The sequence below is a fragment of the Salmo salar genome, chromosome 06 (assembly GCF_965601325.2).
Source record: "Salmo salar chromosome 06, fSalSal1, whole genome shotgun sequence".
NCBI classification, from domain to species: Eukaryota; Metazoa; Chordata; class Actinopteri; order Salmoniformes; family Salmonidae; genus Salmo; species Salmo salar.
The window spans coordinates 44,857,765-44,883,173 of NC_138296.1; the positions used below are offsets into that span (position 1 = coordinate 44,857,765).

The window sequence follows — 25,409 nt, forward strand, 5'->3', positions numbered from 1 at the left end:
AATAAGGTCCCCACAATGACAAGATAGGAGGCAAAAACAAGCCGCTCCATGCCAGAGGGAAGGAGAAGGAGGAACACAATATCTCGAGCAGCAGGGGGACAACTGGAGCCAAAATGTCCCCCATGTGGCACTATGAGCCCAACAACATCACAAGCTAAGTCGCTGGTCGTCATGGCACTGTAGGACTGGTAGAAGTGTGGTTACTCCCAATGGGGCAGACAGAATGATCCTGTTCATTCATCTGTGATTTCATCACTGACATCAGATACCCACACATCATTAGTATGGAGACTTGGGTTACATACATGTTTGAATTAAGTTTTGCTACAAAGTGGATCAATTAAGTAAAAGAGCGTTTAACTACTCGTAACATAGTTCCAGCTTGCTTTACAACCCCGCACAGTCCTCAGGGTTGGGTTTCTCAGACTTTTTTTGGAAAGTAGCTTATTGCTGCCCTCTAGTGTTGCGCTAAGGTTAGGACAACATGCATTACATCCAGTAATAGGAAAACATGTAGGACTTTTACAATATAGTGGAGACTACCTGACCAGGAAAAACTCTGGTCTCTATATATAGGCTATAACTGGGGCCAAGAGTTTTTCCTAGTCAGGCCAGGAAAAATTTCAGAGCAAAATTAATTAACACTTCAACATACTGCAATTACAGAAATAACAGGCAAATCTTAATAATATATAGTTATATATTTATTCATACATACATATTTATAATCAGTTAATTGTAAAAAAAAAAAAAAGAAAAAAAAAATAGATTTACATTAATTTATATGAACTACAGTCATTGTGTAAAGTAAAAAAAAAAAAGTAAAGTAATCCCCAGGTGTCAAACTACCAAGGACACACTTTAGATCCACCATCTTGTTCACGCAGACAGCCAGCCGTCCTCCCCTACCCCCTCCAACACACAGTCTAGTCATGGGGACTGAGTGGACTGATCCAGAATTCAGTAATCTGTCTTCTTTCATGTAAACTGCTGGAAAAAAAGTGGAATGAAGCAGTATAATTGTTTTGCATGTGATTCGTCTTGACATTCTACAGGGTGGTTTGTGTAGTTTATGAGAACCCGGTATGGACATGTTCTCATGTGTTTGTATACTGAATAAATTCTAAAGGTACCGCTTGAGTCTGAATTTGCCTGTTGTCTGTGCTGTCAATAGTGTGTATGTGTAGGCATGCATGTCTACTCTGCATACCTTCACTCTCAACTGAGTTATGATTCAGAGAGGACCATGGCAGTGCAAATGGTCAGTGCGTACCGTGTGTCTCAGTGTGTCTGTGTATGACTAAGCGAGTAGAAGGGGTGCCTGTGACTCAGCAACTATGTGTGAAGAGGGCAAACAGGTGTTATGGATCCAGGCTTCACCATGACTTTCCCTCCAGTAACTCCAGACCGTACAGAGCAGTGGAAGCACAGTTGCACCCAACCAGAGGGTGAGTAGTATGAGACTACATTATGCATCTCTGCCATCTTGGCTGCTGGATGTTCTCTAATCCCCCATAAACCCACATTCAACAAAACAGATCAGACTAGATTAATCTCAGTTTGCATTATCTCCCTCCCACTTCCACCCTTGGCTGACAAATCACAAAATAATCATCAGTAAATGTTTTGCCTGTTGGTTGGTTTGAATCTTAGAAGGAAATATGCATTTTTAGACAACATTAAAACATTTATATTGGGCCTACCAACTCTGTTTTGTTTCTACAGTGGGCTGCGCTGCATCACGGTGTTAGGGGCTCCCCAAAGCAAGGCATAACAAGTAAAGGGAAAACACATCAGGAGAGGAATCTGTTTCTGCTACATCAGCACACAACCTAGGCCCTAACCCCCCACGTTCCCAGACAACGCCTTCATGGAAACACATTCAATACGTTGTATAACATCCATTATACATACCATGGATCCCGGTTCATCCTCACCGACTCATTATTAACTTATTTTACAAATTGCACTGTGTCCAACCCTTCCCCCTGTACAAAGGCTACACTCTGGACATTAGGTAACAAGAACTCGTAATAGAACACAAACCGCATAAGACCAAAACCAAGGACTGCAAGAGGGCTCAAACTTAACTTGGGAAAACACTGAACTCATGACTGAATGCAAAACAAAAAACAGCCCCAACCCAAAACACACCAAACAGAAAAGAGAGTGGGGAGGGGTGAGAACGAGATGTAGAAGTCACCAACTTGAACAGAAAAAGGCTAAAAAAAGACTAAACTACAAAAAGAAAAACAGAACAGAGAGAGGCGAGACAGAAAACAGAAAGGTTAAAGTGTGGGTGAGGAGGAAGGATCCAGATGAAAGGCTTTGATACTCATGAACAGGGGTCAAAGTGTTTTGGTAAGGTGGTAGTAGTGGCGTTTTGGGACACATAGCCCTGCACTCCAACATCTGTCAGCAGGCCAGTTTTGTGAGCTCAGCTCACTCCAGGTCAAGATTCTAAACGACTTCCTTGTTCCTATCCAATCCCAGCGGCCCCTCCTCCTCTCATGTCACTGGTTCCAGGCAGAAAGAGGTGGCGTTGCGCTGGTGGCAGGGTCAACTCCAATGGCACCCTCTCCCCTGCAAGGCCTCATGGGAGTTGAAGGGGCATCACTGTCACTGACCAGATCCCGGTGCCTGCTAGCAACACTGGTCATCTCTTTCTACCCATGTGTGGTTCACCAGCTCGCATTCATCAAGAATGTTCATCACCAAGGGGGAAAAAAAAGACTAAAAGCAACAAAATGAAAATACAGATACTTTGTTTTCGGTTGGCTTTTTCTTTCCGTCCTCCTGGTCTGTCTGGCATCACAAACTCGCAGTGACGTCAATCTTTTTCATTTTATGCGTTTGTGTCTCTATTCTATATTTTGTTGTTGTTAAGACTAGCTTGCAGGGGCCTGGTTAATTATGTCTCCAAAATGGTTCACTGTCCAAACTACTCCCCATAGCCCCGGAACATTCTCTCTCTCACAACACACACACACACACACACACACACACACACACACACACAACTGTGTGTGTACAGTATGTGTTTGGCTTAACATAGTTCATAGTGCGAGACACATTGACGTAAATCTCTCCTTCACACCATGGTCTGTGGTGTGGTTTAGCTGGCTGCAACGCTGGATTTCCACAGTACTTACATATATTACATTTAAAAAACTAGAATTGTTACATGCAACATTTGGCATCTTCTCAAGTCCCCACTTGTAAGTCTCAACTGGTGTCCTTTTTAGAAAAATATTCACCTTCCTCTTTTTTTTTGTACAATGAAGCTTCTGATTGTAACAGAGAAAGGGAGAGGGGGAAAGGGTATTGAGCTGTGTGTGTGTGCGCATTTTCAAGTGTGTGTAGTCATGTGGCAGTAAACTATTAGGTGAGTCATAGAGAAGTGTCATCATTTTCCTGGATAAACTCAGCATATCCCCTAGCAGGCCTGCACTAAGCTGTAGCTACTTTGAGTCTAGATAAGAACTACTACCCACTGTATCTACACTATGTTTGTGTGTGTGTGTGTGTGTGTGTGTGTGTGTGTGTGTGTGTGTGTGGGGTGGGGGGGGGGGGGGCTGTTGACACCAGGAAGTCACCCTTTTCCACTAGCACTTAAAATTGGGGCCAAATTAGAGCTGGTTCGAATGGAATTCTCAAATTCGAGCCAGCGCAGCCCAGTTTCACAACTGGTGCCAGCGCGATTAGAATTCGGGCTGGTGACGTAGCTAAAAGAAATATACAAATATTTTAAAAATTCAAATCACTGCTGGATGCTGCCAACGTTTAGCTAGCTCATCTGGGTGTGTGCGCTGATAGCTAGCACATGGACAAGTAGTACTGCAGTAGTCAGACATGACACGAATTACCACCACAGCTGGATCCATACATTTTTGCACTACACAAACCTTTATGACAACAGTCAGCCCTAAAATGCTAGGTACCATTATTAGCTAGCATTTCAGAGTTAAAACAAGCTACTGTAGCTAGCAGGAATTGTAGATGGCCAGGTCGTAGTTACATCCTATTAAACCGGTTGTGTGGTTTGCTTGGTTAGCTAGCTAGCCAATAGCGACGCTAACCGTTTAGCTAGTTAGCAAGCTAAATACATGGCTCTGAGTATGGCTAGCACTGACAGGAGTATGGGTTAAAGTTAGTTAAAGCATTGTGAGGGTGAATTTAAATTCGTCAACATCTTGCCAGTTAGCAACATTAGCGAAGCCGCATATTGGCTACCTAGCAACATGACATCATTTATTCTATTTGGAGGCAGCGGAAACGCAATTTCAGCTAGCCCACCAAGGCCAGCCCGACCTGGCTTGACTTCAAAGTGCCAATGGAAACTGGTCTTTAGTAATAAAAAATAAAAAACTGGCCTAGCTATAAGTTTGGAGTGGGCAGTCTGGAACCAGAGGCTAACAAAGAGCTCCTCACATTGAAGTGCATTTATGTCTAGAGGTAGCTTGTCAGTCGTTGAAAGATTCTGAGGGCATTTCTACCAAACCAATATCCTCATAGTAACTAGCCATGTTTCTGGTTATCCTCTCAACACCCAGACACACATTGGATGTTAGGTTTGGATAAGAAGCTATCTTCCTGATCCTTCAGTAAAAGGTCATACTAGTCCATAGGGAACCTTGTATCCAGTGAGCCCTAGCTTCATGTAGTCCATACAGTGTATCAGGAGCCTAATCTGTAAACAGCAGTGGTTCTATTATGTAATCCTCCCTGTAATGCTGGGTGGTCTTTAGAACATCGGCCTGGGGACAGCAGGGAATGTATTGACGCTCATCTGTGGTGATGTGTGTGTGTGTATGTGGGTTTGTGTGTTTGACAAAGGCTGTTGTGAGTGGGTTTGGGAACGTCGTTGGGAAGGTTCTTCCCAGACCCTGTGGTGGTTGGGCTCTCTCCCTCTCTCTGCGGCACCAATCAGGGGGACACACCAGCATGTATACCCGGAGGCCGGATCGGACCAGGCCGAGCCAGGTTGGGTGGAGGGGCAGATGTTGGGCTGAGGGGGGGTGGGGGCGCAGTCTTCGCATCATAGCAGGATACAGCAACGACAGAATCTCTGGCGACTCCCCCCGACCGAGGGGGGTGGGGTGACGGGGGCGAAATACGCGTGCACTTTGATATTAGGTAGATGGGTCTGGAGAGGAGGAAAGAAAGAGATAAAAAGACAAGTGTTGGTGTAAGGGTCTATATGTAACAGTGTAGGTTCCGTCCCTCTCTTCGCCCCAACCTGGGCTCGAACCAGGGACCCTTGCACACATCAACAACTGACACCCCACGAAGCATCGTTACCCATCGCGCCACAAAAGCCGCGGCCCTTGCAACGCAAGGGGAAACCCTACTTCAAGTCTCAGAGCGAGTGACGTCACTGATTGAAATGCTATTAGCGCGCACCATCGCTAACTAACTAGCCATTTCACATCGGTTACATATACAACCGCATTTAAGAAATGTTCATTAATCTACTGTAATCTATGCGAGTCTGGGTGTCTGTACACAACGCAGCAATGTACGCTGTAGCACCAGTGCCTACCCTTAGTCTCTTAATGCCTGCGCGGGTGATCTGCTGGCAGTCGTAGAGCTCGATGCGGTCCAGGCTGTGGCAGGTCTTCAGGTGCTCCAGCGAGGCGTCCGTGATCAGGGGGCAGTTGTCCAGCTCGATCACCTCTAGCCGGTCGTGGGCACAGGGCCCGCTGCCCAGATGTCTGATGCCATCGTCAGTAATCAGCTCACAGTGAGACAGGCTCTGAGAGAGAGAGAGAGACCACAAAAACAACAAGGGAACAGTTTAGAACAGCAATACTACTGCCACCCGACACACTGGGTGTCTTTTGTTATTAACACCATGAGACTGTGGATTATCTAAGAAACAAGTTCTTCTGAAATGTATTTCATAGAATTTCAAGACCTTCCTTAGATTGTTTGAGACAAGCTCCTAGGATAGAAGCCATTAGCTAGTGCTCACCAGAACTTGCAGACGAGGGCAGTGGATGGACAACTGGATAAGTGTGCCGTCCGTGATCTGGGGAGAGACATAAACAAACGTATCCTTCTGGTGGATGGTGCTACAGTGTATGTTAGTGTGTGTGTGGGAATGTGCGTGTTGAGCAGGCTAGCTCACCTGCACACACTCTTCCAGGTCCATCTTTTCCAGCTCATGACAATTCTGCCAGAAAAAATAAATAAATAAATTAAACAGTAAGACAACACATATACACTACCGTTCAAAAGTTTGCTGGCCTTCTAGGTAGAGTTACAAAGAAAAAGCCATATCTCAGACTGGCCAATAAAGAGAAAAGATTAAGATGGGCAAAAGAACACAGACACAAGGCCAGCATCCCGGAGTTGCCTCTTCACTGTTGACGATGAGACTGGTGATTTGCGGGTACTATTTAATTAAGCTGCCAGCTGAGGACTTCTGAAGCATCTTGTTTCTCAAACTAGACACTAATGTACTTGTCCTCTTGCTCAGTTGTGCACTGGGGCCTCCCACTCTTTCTATTCTGCTTAGAGCCAGTTTGCGCTGTTCTGTGTCGGGAGTAGTACACAGCGTTGTACGAGATCTTAAGTTTCTTGGCAATTTCTCACATGGAATAGCCTTAATATCTCAGAACAAGAATAGCCTGATGAGTTTCAGAAGTAAGTTATTTCTTTCTGGGCATTTTGAGCCTGTAAATCGAACCCATAACAGCTGATGCTCCAGATACTCAACTAGTCTAAAGAAGGCCAGTTTTATTGCTTCTTTAATCAGAACAACAGTTTTCAGCTGTACTAACATGATTGCAAAAGGGTTTTCTAATGATCAATTAGCCTTTTAAAATGATAAACTTGGATTAGCTAACACAACGTGCCATTGGAACACAGGAGTGATGGTTGCTGATAATGGGCCGCTGTACGCCTATGTAGATATTCCGCTGTACGCCTATGTAGATATTCCATCAGCAGTTTCCAGCTACAATAGTCATTTACAACATTAACAATGTCTATACTGTATTTCAGATCAATTTGATGTTATTTTAAAATGGACAAATAAAAAATGCTTTTCTTTTAAAAACAAGGACATTTCTAGGTGACCCCAAACTTTTGAACGGTAGTGTACGTCAGAGGTGTGTGTGACCTGCGTCAGTTTCCACACTCACCCTTGCTAGTGTAGTGAAGCCCACATCTGTGAGCTGAGAGCAGCGAGCCACCTCTAATATTCTGAAAGGAGACAGGACATACTGTTATGGTCGGGGGAACTGCTATGTATTGACGTGTCTGAGGAAATACAAGATGGGTTAACTTGGGCACTAACCAGAAAGGAGAGCGGGGTGTATTTGAGTCGTTAAAGTATAAAAGGTTGTACGGAGTTTCTGGTGGTATATGGAGTGAACAGGGGTTAGAAGCAGGGATGGGTGGGGGTAGCGTGGATGTGGGTTGGATGAGGTGGGCTTGGTGGGAGGAGGACACCGGAGACCAGTGTGGAGGGGTTGGAGCAAGGTTCGGGGTGAGGAGGTAGAATAGGAGCAGAGGGAGTACCAACCTGAGGCGCGGGCAGTTCAGTCCCAAGGCGTGGAGGATGGCGTCTGTGATGTTGGCACAACCTGAGACACACAGCGACTGCAGATGGTGACAGCCCCGGCATATAGTAATGAGACCTTCGTCTGTGATCTGCTGCTCAGAGGGAAACAGGCACGGGTCACTAGCAGAACTTCCACGGCATCAAACAGCTATAACGCCATTATCAAAATTAACAATATTACCATAACTGATGCCGTAGGCTACGAATATCCACCTCAGAACGGGGAATGAGAAGCATATCTTGTTTTGTGATATATTCTGATCTTACAAGATTGCAGAAAGTTGCGAGGGGGAGCCACACAGAGAAAGCACAGGTGTAAAAAGAGAGAGGACGAAAAAGAGGTGAGTCTGGCAAAAGATGAGGGAGCTGCTGAAAAGATGGGAGACATTGAGAAGGAGACAAGGAAGGAAAGAGGGAGGGAGGGAGAGAGGCATTTGGGGTGTAAACATAACAGGAAGGGAATTTGGAGTCACAGATAAAGAGGATGCCAGAGAAACAAATGTGTTGTCTGGGTGGATTTCACACACTATTGGTTATGTAGGTTACATGGCAGGGCAGGCCTCAGTCCACACCAGTCCCTCTACTGCAGGGCAGGATGCAGACTGATTGAGCAGCCTTGTACACAATAAAGTCCACAAAAGAAAACAGCAGAGAGGTAGGACATGACTCATTTACCTTCCATATGGATGGCCACAACAGCTATTAGAGATTCATCATTTCTCAATGAAAAACCTATTCAGGAGTTACAAGCCCCCAACCCACCACAACAAAGCATTCAGCCCCAAACATGATGGGTGCTGAAATATCAAGCAAGACACTCACTTTATTTTGGAGCTGTGACCAGCAGGTTTTGCTGTTATGTGACCTAAACACTGAAAGAGGTGCTTGCTTACCGAACACGTCTGTAAGTTGAGAGTGACCAGCTCTGGACAGTGTGCACCAATGTGCTTCAGTGCTTCATCCTCCAACTAGTTAATAGGTGGAGACGGAAAGAAGCAGATAGGAGAGAGAGAGAGAGAGAGAGAGAGAGGGTGTCATTTCAAATCCCATTAGCAGTGCCCCAAGGTAACCCCACCAATGAGGTAGCTAGCTAACCCCCTTCTGCAACTAAATGTCCTACCTGCTGTTTGGATCTACCATCCCCATCACACTGCATGCAATACAAACATTAGCCCTGGTCTCATATCTAGACTAGCTAAGCCCCTCAGTCAGCCCTTCAGTCTACCTATATCTTAATGCCTCATCCTCCTAGCTACAATGCTAACCTTATGCGATCCATTTGTTCATTTCACCTCCAAGGGTGTCTGAATATCTCTCACATATCCAGTCTGTTCTTCTGTTAATGCACCTTTCTTAGACCGAGGTGCTTTTTAATGGTCCCATCTCTAGCTGACCCTTTTGTTGCCTTGCCCTACCTGTGTGCAGCCCTTGAGGAAAAGGCCTTTAAGTCCGGGACAGCATCGTACCAAGGCCTGGATGCCATCCTTAGTCACCTGGTCACACCACGAGATATTAAGCTGCTCTAACAGAGGACAGCCCTCACTGCAGGGGAAGAAATGGGTCAGACCACGAGACAGATATTAGATACAAATCCAGCAAAACAACAACAAATGTGCCCCATATTTATGCACATCCCCTGAATAAGCCTTCCCTGTAGTTCAGTTGGTAGAGCATGGTGTTTGCAACACCAGGGTTGTGGGTTCGATTCCCACGGGGGGCCAGCACAGGAAAAAAAAAAAAAATGTATGAAATTGTATGAAATGTATGCATTCCCTACTGTAAGTCGCTCTGGATAATAGCGTCTGCTAAATGACTAAAATGTAAAATGTAAATGTAAATAACGGAATTACCTGTTCACCCTATGCTTGTACAACAGATGCAACCATCTGCTCTTGCTGAGGAGACTCCCCGGTGTGTGTGTGTGTGAGAGTGAGTATTGTCGGAGTCCTGGAAAAACCTTGTAGCTCAAAAAAGTCCCAGGATATTTTGAATGGCTTATATTAGTCCTAGAGTCAACAAACTGTCACGGAGCATGAAGAGGGATGACTACAATCAAATCACCAAAAAGGTGAGTGACAAGGTTTTCCCAGGAATGCTGACAGTATGAGTGTGCGTGCAAGAGAGAGGGAGAAAGAGAGACCCCTCACCTAAGTGCTTTGAGTGACAGGTTGGTGATTGAGGTACAGGAGGCGAGGTCCAAGTGCTTGAGCTTGGGACAGAACTTACTGAGGCTATTACATGTGCTGCATGGGAGAGGAGGAGACAAGAGACTTACATATATAATAATGTAACACTTTAGTACATTAGCAAAACATAATTATACTAGACAAACATAATAAGGCATAAATGTCTGCAAACACCTGTCAGTAATCTTGGTGCAGCCATTCAAACTAAGCAGCTCAATATTCCTGCAGTTCTGGGAGAAGGTTCTGTTGAAAAACAAACAGGAACAGACATATTTGCACTGGAGTGTGTGTACTTGCCCTCCAGCTCCCACAATCAATCTCCTCCCCTCACCCTCCTCAGTGCCAAGAGTTCCCAGTCAGTCCTCACCTCAGAGCGCTGTCCCCCACCCCCAGACAGCCCCTCAGACTCAACTTCCTCAGGAATCCCCCACATCGTTTCGAGATGTTCTCCACCACTCGCCCCTGCAACACACGGACAAACAAACAAACAAACAAACAAACAAACACCTCTCATAAAACATAGATTCATCCCCAGATCATCTTCACTTTCACATACATGCAAAAATACATGTAGCAGGAGCATAGGGTAGGAGTCTGCCTGTTCAGGCAAAACTCAACCATCTTTGTAAACACTGACTGCTTAACTTGAACCAATTTCACAGAGCCTGTTGAATGTCTGTCTTAATATTGCACTCAAGTCTGGCAGACATGATCATACTTGACCTGGCATTCAGGTTATTCATCGTTGATTATGGCAATGTACTAAACTTGTCACCTGTGTGAATACATCAGTCATACATTTCAAATGCCTTTAAATGGTCATCTGTGGTCATGCATACAGTACAATGCATTGATTGTGGTGAACGCACAACATCAATAGTAGTCAATTAAAACTTTCCTTTGGTAGACAACCAACTGCTAAGGTCCTGAATTCAATCTTCGATAATCACGGTATGTGGGTTTAAAGTCAATGTTGTTTGTGTTTATAAAGGTCAAAGCCATGAATGTCCACTTTGATTCGATAAAAGATGGCAAGACAGACAATTTTTCTTTTTTTATAAATCAATGGCAGGTGAGGATGAGATGGAGAGGATAGGAGAGAGAAGAGGTGAGGAAAAAGAAGGTTTATGCGAGACTTCCTGACCTCAATATCTCTCTGAAAGTCGAAAAGGTCAATCCTCTGCCAATTACTGCCGTCCAGGGCGAGCACATTCCACGACTGAGGGAGAGAGGGGCACAAGGTAAACTTCACTGGTTTCACTATTCTGTCCAACACACAATTTCAAAACACTCACACTGAACCAAATACACACTTCAGAAACACAAACTCACCCGTGAGACCTGGGCACAGCGACAGAGTGTCACCACATCCAGAAAGGAGAAGATTCTGGAACACAGACAGGGATGGTTCAGAACCCTTGGTACCCAGAATCAGAACCAGAGCCCTCTATGTATACAAGGCTCTACCCAGAATCCCAGTTCGACCCTATAATTACATATACAGTGGGGGAAAAAGTATTTGATCCCCTGCTGATTTTGTACGTTTGCCCACTTACAAAGAAATGATCAGTCTATAATTTTAATAATAGGTTTATTTGAACAGTGAGAGACAGAATAACAACAACAAAAATCCAGAAAAACGCAAGTCAAAAATGTTATAAAATGATTTGCATTTTAATGAGGGAAATAAATATTTGACCCCTCTGCAAAACATGACTTAGTACTTGGTGGCAAAACCCTTGTTGGCAATCACAGAGGTCAGACTTTTCTTGTAGTTGGCCACCAGGTTTGCACACATCTCAGGAGGATTTTTGTCCCACTCTTCTTTGCAGATCTTCTCCAAGTCATTAAGGTTTCGAGGCTGACGTTTGGCAACTTGAACCTTCAGCTCCCTCCACAGATTTTCTATGGGATTAAGGTCTGGAGACTGGCTAGGCCACTCCAGGACCTTAATGTGCTTCTTCTTGAGCCACCCATTTTCAATGCCCTGGCTGAGGGAAGGAGGTTCTCACCCAAATTTTGACGGTACATGGCCCCGTCCATCGTCCCTTTGATGCGGTGAAGTTGTCCTGTCCCCTCAGCAGAAAAACACCCCCAAAGCATAATGTTTCCACCTCCATGTTTGACGGTGGAGATGGTGTTCTTGGGGTCATAGGCTTGAGAGGGGGTCAAATACGTATTTCCCTCATTAAAATGCAAATCAATTTATAACATTTCTGACATGCGTTTTTCTGGATATTTTTGTTGTTATTCTGTCTCTCACTGTTCAAATAAACTTACCATTAAAATTATAGACTGATCCTTTCTTTGTCAGTGGGCAAATGTACAAAATCAGCAGGGGATCAAATACCTTTTCCCCCACTGTAGAAAGAACTCTGCTATGTATGCCACTTTATGTTTGATGAGCATGACACTTATGATTGTGTTATTGTGTGGGTGAATTTATGTTAACTCTAGTATGGTTATCGTGTTTGAAGGCTAGATAAATGTTTACTTTTGCAGAGAGATTGTGTGGTGGGGCATTACACACACACAAAACGTTAAAAACACCTCTTTCCATGACAGACTGACCGTGTGAATCCAGGTGAAAGCTATGATCCCTCATTTGTCACTCGTTAAATCCACTTCAAATCAGTGTAGATGAAGGGGAGGAGACAGGTTAAAGAAGGATTTGAGACAACTGAGAATGTGTGCCATTCAGAGGGTGTATGGGCAAGACAAAAAAGGTAGGTGCCTTTGAACAGAGTATGGCAGTAGGTGCCAGGAGCACCGGTTTGTGTCGAGAACTGTAATGCTGCTGTGTTTTTCACGCTCAACAGTTTCCTGTGTGTATCAACAATGGTCCACCACCCAACTTGACAACTGTGGGAAGCACTGGAGTCAACATGGGCCAGCATCGCTGTGGAACGCTTTCGACACCTTGTAGAGTCCATGCCCCGACGAATTGAGGCTGTTCTGAGGGCAAAAAGGGGGGTGCAACTAAATATTAAGAAGGTGTTCCTAATGTTTGGTATACTCAGTGTGTGGGTGTACAATACCAGTCAAAAGTTTGGACACACCTACTCATTCAAGGTTTCTTCTTTATTTTTTACTATTTTCTACATTGTAGAATAATAGAAGACATCAAAACTATGAAATAACACAAATGGAATCATGTAGTAACCAACACATTTTTATTTTAGATTCTTCAAAGTAGCCACCCTTTGCCTTGATGACAGTTTTGCACACTCTTGGCATTCTCTCAACCAGCTTCACCTGGAATGCTTATCCAACAGTCTTGAAGGAGTTCCACATATGCTGAGCACTTGTTGGCTGCTTTACCTTCATTCTGCGGTCCAACTCATCCCAAACCATCTCAATTGGGTTGAGATCGGGTGATTGTGGAGGACAGGTCACCTGATGCAGCACTACATCACTCTCCTTGGTCAAATAGCCCTTACACAACCTGGAGATGTAGTGGGTCATTGTCCTGTTGAAAAATAAATGATAGTCCTACTAAGCGCAAACTAGATGGGATGGCGTGTCGCTGTAGAATGCTGAATGCTGGTTAAGTGTGCCTTGAATTCTAAAGTGTCACCAGCAAAGCACCCACACAACTCCTCCTCCATGCTTCACGGTGGGAACCACACACGCAGAGATCAATCGTTCTCCTACTCTGTGTCTCACAAAGACACAGCGGTTGGAACCAAACATCTCAAATTTGGACTCATCAGACCAAAGGACAGATTTCCACCGGTCTAATGTCCTTTGCTTGTGTTTCTTGGCCCAAGCAAGACTCTTATTATTAGTGTCCTTTAGTAGTGATTTCTTTGCAGCAATTCAACCATGAAAGCCTGATTCATGCAGTCTCTTCTGAACAGTTGATGATGAGATGTGTCTTACTTGAACTCTGTAAAGCATTTATTTGGGCTGCAATTTCTGATGCTGGTAACTAATGAACTTATCCTCTGCAGCAGAGGTAACTCTGGGTCTTCTTTTCCTGTGGCGGTCCTAATGAGAGACAGTTTCGTCAAAGTGCTTGATGGTTTTTGCGACTGCACATGAAGAAACGTTCAACATTTTTGAAATGTTCCGCTTTGACTGACCTTCATGTCTTAAAGTAATGATGGACTGTCGTTTCTCTTTGCTTATTTGAACTGTTCTTGCCACAATACAGACTTGGTCTTTTACCAAATAGGGCTATCTTCTGTATACCACCCCTACCTTGTCACAACAACTGATTGGCTCAAACACATTATGAAGGAAAGAAATTCCACAAATTAACAAGGCACACCTGTTAATTGAAATGCATTCCAGGTGACCAACTCATGAAGCTGGTTGAGAGAATGCCAAGAGTGTGTAAAGGTGTCGTCAAGGCAAAGGGTGGCCACTTTAAAGAATCTCAAATATATGTTGATTTGTTTAACACTTTTTTGGTTACAACATGATTCCATGTGTTATTTCATAGTTTTGATGTCTTCACTATTATTCTAGAATGTAGAACATAGTAATAATAAAGAAAAACCTGGGAATGAGTAGGTGTGTCCAAACTTTTGACTGGTACTGCATGTTCAATACACCTTAGCCAAATACATTTAAACTAATTTTTTTCACAATTCCTGACATTTAATCCTAGTAACAATTCGCTGTTTTAGGTCAGTTAGGATCACCACTTTATTTTAAGGATGTGGAATGTCAGAATAATAGTAGAGAGTGATTTATTTCAGCTTTTATTTATTTCATCACATTACCAGTGGGTCAGAAGTTTACATACACTCAATTAGTATTTGGTAGCATTGCCTTTAAATTGTTTAACTTGGGTCAAACGTTTCGGGTAGCCTTCCACAAGCTTCCCACAATAAGTTGGGTGAATTTTGGCCCATTCCTCCTGACAGAGCTGGTATAGCTGAGTCAGGTTTGTAGGCCTCCTTGCTTGCACACACTTTTTCCAGTTCTGTCCACAAATGTTCTATAGGTTTGAGGTCTGGGCTTTGTGATGGCCACTCCAATACCTTGACTTTGTTGTTCTTAAGCCATTTTGCCACAACTTGGAAGTATGCTTGGGGTCATTGTCCATTTGGAAGACCCATTTGTGACCAAGCTTTAACTTCCTGACTGATGTCTTGAGATATTGCTTCAATATATTCACATAATTTTCCGTCCTCATGATGACATCTATTTTGTGAAGTGCACCAGTCCCTCCTGCAGCAAAGCACCCCCACGCTTCACGGTTGGGATGGTGTTCTTTGGCTTGCAAAAACCTCCCTCTTTTTCCTCTAAACATAACGATGGTCATTATGGCCAAACAGTTCTGTTTGTTTCATCAGACCAGAGGACATTTCTCCAAAAAGTACAATCTTTGTCCCCATGTGCAGTTGCAAACCGTAGTCTGGCTTTTTTATGGCGGTTTTGGAGCAGTGGCTTCTTCCTCGCTGAGCGGCCTTTCAGGTTTTCGATATAGGACTCGTTTTACTGTGGGTATAGATACTTTTGTACCCGTTTCCTCCAGCATCTTCACAAGGTCCTTTGCTGTTGTTCTGGGATTGATTTGCACTTTTCGCACCAAAGTACATTCATCTCTAGGAGACAGAACACGTTTCCTTCCTGAGCGGTATGAGGGCTGCGTGGTCCCACGGCGTTTATACTTGTGTACTATTGTTTGTACAGATGAACATGGTACCTTCAGGCAATTGGAAATTGCTCCCAAGAATGAACCAGTCTTGTGGAAGTCTACAATTTTTTTTCTGAGGTCTTGGCTGATTTCTTTGGATTTTCCCATGTCGTCAAGCAGAGGCAGTGAGTTTGAAGGTAGGCCTTGAAATACATCCACAGGTACACCTCCAATTGACTCAGATGATGTCATGGCTTTAGAAGCTTCTGATAGGCTAATTGACATCATTTTATGGAATTTTCCAAGCTGTTTAAAGGCATAGTCAACTTAGTATGTAAACTTCTGACCCACTGGAATTGTGATACAGTTCATTATAAGTGAAATAATCTGTCTGTAAACAATTGTTGGAAAAATTACATGTCCTAACCAACTTCCCAAAACTATAGTTAGTTAACAAGAAATTTGTGGAGTGGTTGAAAAACAAGTTTTAATGACTCCAACCTAAGTGTATGTAAACTTCAACTGTATGCATGTATGTATGGTATGTATGTATGTATGTAGTGTACCAGTGTCTTCAGAAAGTATTCATACCCCTTGACTTTTTCCACATTGTTGTGTTATAGACAGATTTCAACATTTATTAAACTCTCATTTACTAAAGTATTCACACCCCTGAGTCAATATTTGTTGAAGCACCTTTTACAGCAATTGCAGCTGTGAATCTTCAGGTCTTGCCGTAGATTTTCAAGTAGATTTAAGTCAAACTGTCTTTTTGGTAAGCAACTCCAGTGTAGATTTGGCCTCGTGTTTTAGGTTATTGTCCTGCAGAAAGGTGAATTCATCCAGGATTTTGCCTTTGCTTAGCTCCATTCCGTTAATTTTTTATCCTGAAAAACTCCCCAGACCTTAACAATTACAGCACACCCATAACATGATGCAGCCACCACTATGCTTGAAAATATGTAGAGTAGTACATATTGGCCCCAAAAATAACACAGTATTCCAAACAAAGTTAATTACATTTTTTGCATTATTACTTTAGTGCCTTGTTGCAAACAGGATGCATGTTTATTGTTTTCAAATATTTGAATTCTGTACAGGCTTCCTTCTTTTCACTATCAATTAGGTTAGTATTGTGGAGTAACTACAATGCTGTTGATTCATCCTCAGTTCTCCCATCACAGCCATTAAACTCTGTAACAGTTTTAAAGTCACCACCGGCCTCATGGTGAAATTCCTGAGCAGTTTCCTTCCTCTCTGGCAACTGAGTTAGGAAGGTCACCTGTATCTTTGTAGTGACTGGGTGAATTGATACAGCATCCAAAGTGTAATTAATAACTTCACCATGCTCAAAGGGATATTCAATGTCTGCTTTTTTAAATTCTTTACCCATCTACCAATAGGTAGCCTTCTTTGCGAGGCATTGGAAAACCTCTGGTCTTTGTGGTTGAATCTGTGTTTGAAATTCAGTGCTCGACTGAGGGACCTTACAGATAATTGTATGTGTGGGGTACAGAGATGAGGTAGTCATTCAAAAACTATTATTGCACACAGAGTGAGTCCATGCAACGTATGCCACTCGTTAAGACATTTTTTACTCCTGAACTTATTTAGGCTTGCCATAACAAAGGGGTTGAATACTTATTGAGTCAAGACATTTCAGCTTTTCATTTTTATTACATTTGTAAACATTTCAGAAAACAATTCCACTTTGACATTATTAGTGTGTAGGCCAGTGAACAAAAAAATGGAAATGTTACCCATTTTTAAATTCAGGTTGTAACACAAAATGTGGAAGAAGTCAGAAGTTGTCTATGCCCTTCGAGAATAGGTATGTATATGTGATGGATTCATATGTAACACATTACACTCTGCAGCCCAGTGTGATGTAGGGGGAGTATAATGTTGCAATTGGCCTCGGCAAGCCTGCCCCTAACCCAAAAGCCCTAGTAAATCAGAGCTCAGTCTATGGCCCCTGCACCTTCAGCACACCCCCCACCGTCAGCACCTCTATCCCAGACCGTTCTGCTGGTGAGACCCAGGCTTGAGTTATGGCCTCCATTTTCTGTTTGCTCAAGGGCTTTTACTTTTTTTGTTTTGCTTAATTGATTTGAATGTTTTATAGCCCAGACCATCTGTGTTTAATTAGTTTTAGCATTGGGGGAGGGGAAATTGGGGCAAGTGGGATGGAGCGCATGAGGGAGAGTGGCAGATGGCAGTTGGTCGGTGATGTTGACCAAACCACTAGAGCCCCAGTATAGTGACCCTTCGTTTCTAAGGTGGCTCATGGTTGAGTGTCACGATGTAACCTCCCAAATTGTCAGTGGCTGTGTTGTGTGGAGCAGGTGGATGAGTGTACATGGCTGTGTTTTGGGCAGGTTAAGATGTTTGATGGCGTTGAGCATGTGGCATGCCATATTCTGTGTGTGCATACGGCCCAGTCATTGGAAAGCCCTCGCTCACCGTAGCAACAGCTCCTTGGGCAGCTTCTTATTGATGACAGCCTCGTCGCTGTTTGAGAACATCTGTGAGGAAGAAAAGAAGAAGAAGAGCGTGTTAACTTCCTCTGGCTCTGTCGCTCACAGCAGGACTGGCCTAGACTTCCTCTATTCTCTCTGCCCCACCCCAAGGAAAGCTCCAGCATGTAACCAATGATAAACGATCACTGTCTCATCAGTAGATAGGTTCAATGTCAAAGCTTGATGGGAGAAAGGGGATGATACAGTGAGTGCGGTGGAGATAGAGATGAAGGGAGACATATGTCTCCTAATCAAACCCGGTGTGAAATGTCTCTTGCTTCCTTCCTTCCTGTCTGATCATCTCACTGTTTTCTTGCTTCCCATGTTTATGTTGTAATGTCTGAACAGTGACTACAGAAGAGGTGTTTTAACACACCCACAAACAGAGAATTAGGATCCATGAGATATTCAGTCCCTCGATACACTGAAAGATGATGTCATGGAAAATAGTATCCTACTCTAGTTTGCAGAGTTTCCATATTTAGGAGCAAGCCTACATTTGTCCAGGTATGAAGCACTTAATGGGTAAGTCAATTGCATTCATCTTTCCTGGGGCCACCCATACAACATTGGTTGTATGACTAAGGCTGCATTTACACAAGCAGCCCAATTCTGATATTCTTTTTCTCTTACTCATGTCTTTCGACCAATCAGATCAGCTCTGAAAAAGATATGTGAAAAGATCTGATGTGATTGGTCAAAAACACCAATTAGTGGAACAAATATGTTAGTTGACCTGTCTGTGTAAGTGCAGCCTAAGTTGCTTTGGATAACTTTGATCTGCTAAATGGCATATTATTTTTTTAATTATTCCTGGAGGAGTATTGTAGTCAGAATAGGACCTGTCAAATGCAGTAATGCTGAACCATACTGGTGGTCGATGTAATGACAAAGATATCAAGCATAAACAGGAATATACTTCATCCATTGTAAAGACTTGAGCAACTTTGTGACAAAGTCAACATGAGTCTACTGTTAGTCTGACCTCCAATATATGGATATTTTGAATGTGAATCTATGATTTATTTTCTGTTAACTTATAATAAAAATTCAGGGGACACACAGGGTCAATAGTACATTAAGCCTGTCCTATGATCCCTGTTTACTTTCACACTGAGAGAGCAGGAAAGGACAGGCATTTCGCTTTTGGGGCAAATTCACTCTGACAGCTTGCCTTTCAGAGAACTACTCAACAGGTAAAATAACCCACAGCCATTTCCAAAATAACCAGATGCGCATGGTCTGGGGAATATAGCCTACATTGTTTTTCCTTTGTGGTGTAACATTGTGATTGTTTGCAGGGCCACAGTAGTTATTGGTCATTTCCATGTAAAAAGGACCCAAGAGCACCAACATGTGAAGTCGATAGGAGCATATCAAATCTGGTGTCAAATGAAAGCTAAGACTATATTTGAGAGAAATGAAGGCATACACACATTTTTAAACAATTTTCCATCCTAAACATTTCAGAATAGGTAAAGGCTTTGATTTTGGGCCAAACAGATGGAAAAGGGGTCTTAGAAAACATCTACTAGAAAAAGTATTTTAAAAAAGGTATTAATAATACATAAAAACACAATAATGCTTAAGTAAATAAAGACCCCTGCCAACTAATAAACATGTTTCGTTTTGTATAACTTGTTTTTGCCTTGTGTAAGTTTAAGAAACATTGCCTTGTGCCTTGAAATTCCTTTACCAAAAACCCACACATCTTTAAGTAACAAGTAAAGGTAGACCTATCAATAAGTTACTGTTTTTACAGATATACATTTTGTTAATTCATTATTAAGTGATTAAACCCCCCCCCCCTAAAAAAATGTAATTGGTAAGTGATTTTCTGCAATTGAATTGGCTACAATGGTAAACTATACTCTACCGAACTTTACTGTTCTGTTCTTCACTGAGCTCTATAGTGCTGTACTGTACTTTGAACGTTCAAGCTTGTGAAACAGAGGTCTATGATTGGTTTTGATTTGGTCCGGTCCAACCAAATTTGGTCTTGTTTGGGGGGGGTGGAGGGGGGCAGAGCTCATTAAAATAATAGCCAGTGTGTACAATAATACCCAAACATGCACAGGAGGATATTACATATTTATACCTTTGTACCTATTTAGGATACATAACTATGAAGAGAATGGCATTCATATCCAGAACTATGCATTTCTGTGTAGTACAGATCAGGGACCCATGATGAAATTCTGTTACCGCAATTCCGTTAATTGCTGTCGTTTAATAATCAAAAGACATTTTTCAAAGTCAATGTGTCATGTCATAGCTGACATTGCATTCTGTCTGCAGACATTGTTGAATCTTAATTTGGAGCAGATGTTTAGAGTTTCTGGAAAACGTTGACACAGGGAGATTTTACGAAATTCTGTTACCAAACTTTGCATCTGCACAGTTCTTCCAGTAAATGTGTTATTGTAAAATGTTCAGTGTAAATTGCTTTCAAAAGTATTCCTTGTGCATAGGCTTGTTAAACTTTGAAATCAATGGTTTTTGTTGGGCATACATTTTAAGTGAAAAATCTGAGTCAACGCAATTCCGTTACCGTGGAACTGCGCTTATGGTTTGAGTATGTTATCTCACACATTATTACAAAGTACCTTTTCTTGAATGGTGAGAAATACTCTTCCATGTGATATATCCTATTGTACAGTGCATTCAAAAAGTATTCAAACCCCTTGACTTTCTCCACATTGTTACATTACAGCCTTATTCTAAAAATTTATTAAATTGTTCCCCCCCCTCAATATCCACACAATACCCCATGACAATGCAAAAAGTTTTCAGATCCATTACTCAGTACTTTGTTGAAGCACCTTTGGCAGAGATTACAGCCTTGAGTGTTCTTGGGTATGATGCGACAAGCTTGGCACACCTGTATTTGGGGAGTTTCTCCCATTCTTCTCTGCAGATCCTCTCAAGCTCTTTCAAGTTGGATGGGGAGCGTCGCTGCACAGCAATTTTCACATCTCTCCAGAGATGTTCGATCGGGTTAAAGTGTGGGCTCTGACTGGGCCACTCAAGGACATTCAGAGACTTGTCCCGAAGCCACTCCTGCATTGTGTTGGCTGTGTACTTAAGGTAGTTGTCCTGTTGGAAGGTGACCCTTCGCCCCAGTCTGGGGTCCTGGAGCAGGTTTTCATCAAGGATCTCTGTACTTTGCAACGTTCATCTTTCCCTCAATCCTGACTAGTCTCAGTCCTGCCTCTGAAAAACATACCCACAGTATGATGCTGCCACCACCTTGCTTCACCATAGGGATGGTACCAGGTTTCCTCCAGATGTGACGCTTGGCATTCAGTCCAAAGAGTTCAATCTTGGTTTCATCAGACCAGATAATCTTGTTCCTCATGGTCAGAGTCCTTTAGGTCCCTTTTGGCAAACTCCAAGTGGGCTGTCATGTGCCTTTTACTGAGGAGTGGCTTACATCTGGCCACTCTACCATAAAGGCCTGATTGGTGGAGTGCTGCAGAGATGGTTGTCCTTCTGGAAGGTTCTCCCATCTCCACAGACAAACTCTGGAGCTCTGTCAGAGTGACCATTGGGTTGTTGGTCACCTCCCTGACGAAGGCCCTTCTCCCCAGATTGCTCAGTTTGGCCGGGTGGCCAGTTCTAGAAAGAGTCTTGGTGGTTCTAAACTTCTTTCATTTAAGAATGGAGGCCACCGTGTTCTTGGAGACCTTCAATGCTCCCGAAAAGTTTTGGTACCCTTCCCCAGATCTGTGCCTCGACACAATCCTGTCTCGGCGCTCTACGAACAATTCCTATCTCATGGCTTGGTTTTTGCTCTGACATGCACTGTCAACTATGGGACCTTATATAGACAGGTGTGTGCCTTTCCAAATCATGTCCAATCAATTGAATTTACCACAGGTGGACTCCAATCAAGTTGTAGAAACATCAAGGATGATCAATGGAAACAGGATGCTCCTGAGCTAAATGTTGAGTCTCACAGCAAAGGGCCTGAATACTTGTGTAAATAAGGTTTCTGTTTTTGTTTATTTATAAATTTGCAAAAAATTCAGAACCTGTTTTCACTGTCATTATTGGGTATTGTGTGTTGGTTGATGAGGATATATATATTTTTCATCCATTTTAGAATAAGGCTGAAACGTAACAAAATGTGGAAAAAGTCAAGAGGTCTGAACACTTTCCGAATGCACTGTATATCAAATGGTTTGAAATAAGGCTAAATCATGTTTGAATCTCCAATCATACTATTTAGGACGTTTTTAAATAACTTGGATCCTTTCCCATCATGATAGGTTAAAAGTTAAATGTACAAATTGTTCACTTTTCTCTACCATTTGAATATGAAATCTAGATATGAATGACTTTCTATTAGTTAAATAACTGACAGTGTGGTCTAAAAACGTTGAAATAGAATGTTCAGAATACAAGACACAATTCAAAGCCAATGGGTTAAAATTCTCTTAAAACATTTTTGTCTCTGGTCTATGAAAAACAGTTTGAAATGCTCAAGACTTAAGGGATATGTGTTGCCTTGCCTTGGTTACAGTACATGAACTGAGCTCACTGACTGATTCACACTAAGAATTGCTGAAGACAACACACCTCATCCCATTAGAAACTAAATACGCACAACACAAAAATTGTTTCGCTCTCCAACTGTAGCGTTTCAATCAACAACACTAGGCCTCTTGACAATATTCAATATGTTGATCCATTAAAAAAACAAAACAGGGGCGTGACTAAGAATAGGCCTGACCATAAATGCAACACAATTTCAATTCTACTCTCCAAACCGTTAAAGTCCATTGTTATTGGCTAATAAACTACAGATCACGTATCTGCCGCAGATGTCAGCTTGTCAGGCCAGACTGTACGGCCTGAATCTTCTGAGTCGTCAGCTGTTGCACTTTAAAAATAAATAAAACCACAAATCCCACGCCGCCTAGATGAGGATTAAACAACAGAGTGCTCAGGGTAGACAAGCCAATGTCACGGTGTGAACACAGACGAACGGCATTTGTTAATGAGACTGTATTTATCCAAAGCCATATTTCACATTTGGTGCATTCTTTATCGCTGCGTATAAAGGGACGAAAACTTTGCCACAACGTTGAATAACGATCGCTTGCATAAAAAAAACAACATGGGGCTTCTGTTGACATCTAGGGAAATCGTAGCCTGTATGATTTGAAAAACAGACATATTGTTGTATTTGCTGTTGATATTCAGAGTGTGGTGGTGGACTAGCCGAGTCGTGGCCGAGCGAAGGGCCCATCTGTAGCAGAATCAACCCGCAGCGGCCATGAGTCTACACAACAGAACCATAGCTGATCAAAGACAACATTCCAATGCTCCAACTCTGTGAAATAACTCAGTCACTCAGTAGGATGAAGTAGGCCCGAATATCACATTTTATGTTTATAAAACGATGGGAAATGTAGGACTTAGTATCAGTGTGAATCCTAAAAGTCTGTATTTGTGCCATTGTCTTTGTTTTGACCGCACAAAGAGAAAGCTCTGATAGGCTCCACAATTGTTAAAATCAGCCTTGAAAGCTTTATAAAACAAATTGTGTAACTATAATCCAATTTAATAATTGTACATTCTGGCAGGCTATTGAAGAAATCAAAATGTTGTCGTTACTTGAAAACAACATGTTTGCCCTAATCCAAACATTGACTGCGGAAGCTGCATCCGTGCGCAACCATGGACGCAGTTTAACAAACACCATAACACCAATCAAAAATAATTGTAATCTATCAATCGCATATATTAGAAACTCACCTCAAACCGGCTCCGCGAAACACCATTAACCTCCTTCCCCATCTCGGACGGTGGTTTACCCGACTCGATCAGGGGGATAAGTAATTGGGTGTTAAAATTACAGTAACGTGTAGATATCGGCGCTCGTCTTGCAAACCCCAGTCCAAAGCTACCATGCTACCGTTGTTTCGGCAGCTGCGACGGCGGATTTCATAGTTCTTTTCGGTTTGTAACACAATTGCAATAGCCTACCTCTCGACAGCTGCCCCAGCCAACAACCCGAACTCTTATATCTCCGCTCACTAGTTCGCCCTCCCCTCCACCGTTCCCCCTTTATATGTGAACACTGCTTTTAGCATTAGCCTTCTTTATTACGGACACAAATAATGACATTTGATAATAACCCTGGACGAAGTATAGGCTTCATGCATTTTTCATTAGGGCAATATTATGCCATTATTTAGAATTCTATAGAATTAGGCCTTGCCTATTTCTCCCTTTAGCCTAGGCCCTGCCTACATCATTGAGCTATGGGATATCAAAACATTAACCTTAAATAACTGTGATATAAAGAAGAACACTATGAAATAGCAGTTTATTGGTAGTCCTACTGTATATGCTATTGTGCTGTCCAGTTGTCATTGGAGCCATGTGAGGCCTAGTTTTGGACAAGAGCGTAACCTGCCTGCGATTTGTTCTGTACAGTTTTTTTGTGTGTTGTCTTTCATGCAGGATAAAGGGCATAATGATGTTGCATAAATAAAGATTACATACATAATATCATCACCTTGTGCATAGACCTACTTTGTGTGTATACACATTATTGGTCATAATATTGTAGGCATATCTTTATTACAAAAATAATGCACTGTGGTGTCCATTATTTCCCATTAGAAAACGTATATAACTTCAATAGCCACTGACAAAACAATGGACAACATTCTGAAACTGCCAATCTGATGAACGAATTGATACATTGTAACTTTGTTGTTGCTGTTTGGGGAAAGAGCACTTCCGCTTTGGTCTGATTCCAGCTCGCAAGAAACCAATCAAGACACATATACGTGACTTGTCATCCGATGTCATTATAGCGGGAAAAGGTGCATGTAAACAGGGTGTAGAAATCCATGCTGAGCCATTGTACTTTAAATCATGTTGCAGTTCTTTCTGGATTCCTATTGTCGACTCACACAGTATAAAGAAAACAACATGATTACACATAATGTCTTTATAACGGAGGAAATATACTTTGGCTATAATTTCCAACGTCGCATGCACATACGTCCAGCTGGTAACGTCATATATCCGGGACATGTGCCGCGTTCAAACCAACTGGGAACTCGGAAATCTTCGACTTCCGACTAGTGCGTTCAAAACAACTGGGAACTCCGAAATAAAACTAGGTCTGACTGGAAAAAAACGATTTGATCATTCATCCAACTCGGGAACTCGGGCCTCTTTCTTGAGCTCTGACTTTCCAAGCTGAAGAAAACAAACGTCATGATTTGCCTTCATATTTTTCCGAGTTCCAAGTGGTTTTGAACACAGCAATGGACAAGCGTAGTTGGTCGAGAAATGGCAGGCTGGTCTCCTAGACTAGGCGTAACATAGTAAACTAAAATCCGTTTGTTACGGTTACAGAAGGTAAAAACGAAAGGAGGGTGGGTGGTTGGTCGGTCAGGGTGGATATGACAAGAACATCTAGCAACCCAAAGGTTGTGTGTTCAAATCTCATCACGGACAACTTTATAACTACTTACTACTTTTTAGCTACTTAGCATGTTAGCTAATGCAAAGGTCTA

General features: G+C 42.6%; 1 protein-coding gene across 1 annotated transcript; it reads right to left on the reverse strand.

Moving 5' to 3' along the window:
- Positions 1-691: 691 nt before the first annotated feature.
- LOC106607272 (F-box/LRR-repeat protein 20) lies at positions 692-23,996 on the reverse strand. The gene is made up of 15 exons (XM_014204072.3): positions 23,629-23,996; positions 17,810-17,871; positions 11,089-11,143; positions 10,901-10,975; positions 10,124-10,218; positions 9,931-9,999; positions 9,718-9,813; positions 8,986-9,112; positions 8,464-8,538; positions 7,532-7,662; positions 7,149-7,209; positions 6,131-6,175; positions 5,975-6,031; positions 5,543-5,755; positions 692-5,146 (listed from the first exon to the last, which is right to left on the reverse strand). The coding sequence occupies exons 1-15, from the start codon at positions 23,668-23,670 to the stop codon at positions 5,039-5,041; spliced, it is 1,311 nt and encodes a 436-aa protein (XP_014059547.1). The 5' UTR covers positions 23,671-23,996; the 3' UTR covers positions 692-5,038.
- Between the last annotated feature and the right edge of the window lie 1,413 nt (positions 23,997-25,409).

Excerpts from the sequence above, each read along its gene's own strand:
- LOC106607272 (XM_014204072.3), bottom strand. The coding sequence starts at position 23,670 with ATGGGGAAGGAGGTTAATGGTGTTTCGCGGAGCCGGTTTGAG. Across the intron at positions 10,976-11,088 it reads GCTGTGCCCAGGTCTCACGG|TCGTGGAATGTGCTCGCCCT; the intron begins GTGAGTTTGTGT and ends TCTCTCCCTCAG. Across the intron at positions 8,539-8,985 it reads TCCTCAAGGGCTGCACACAG|TTGGAGGATGAAGCACTGAA; the intron begins GTAGGGCAAGGC and ends CCTATTAACTAG.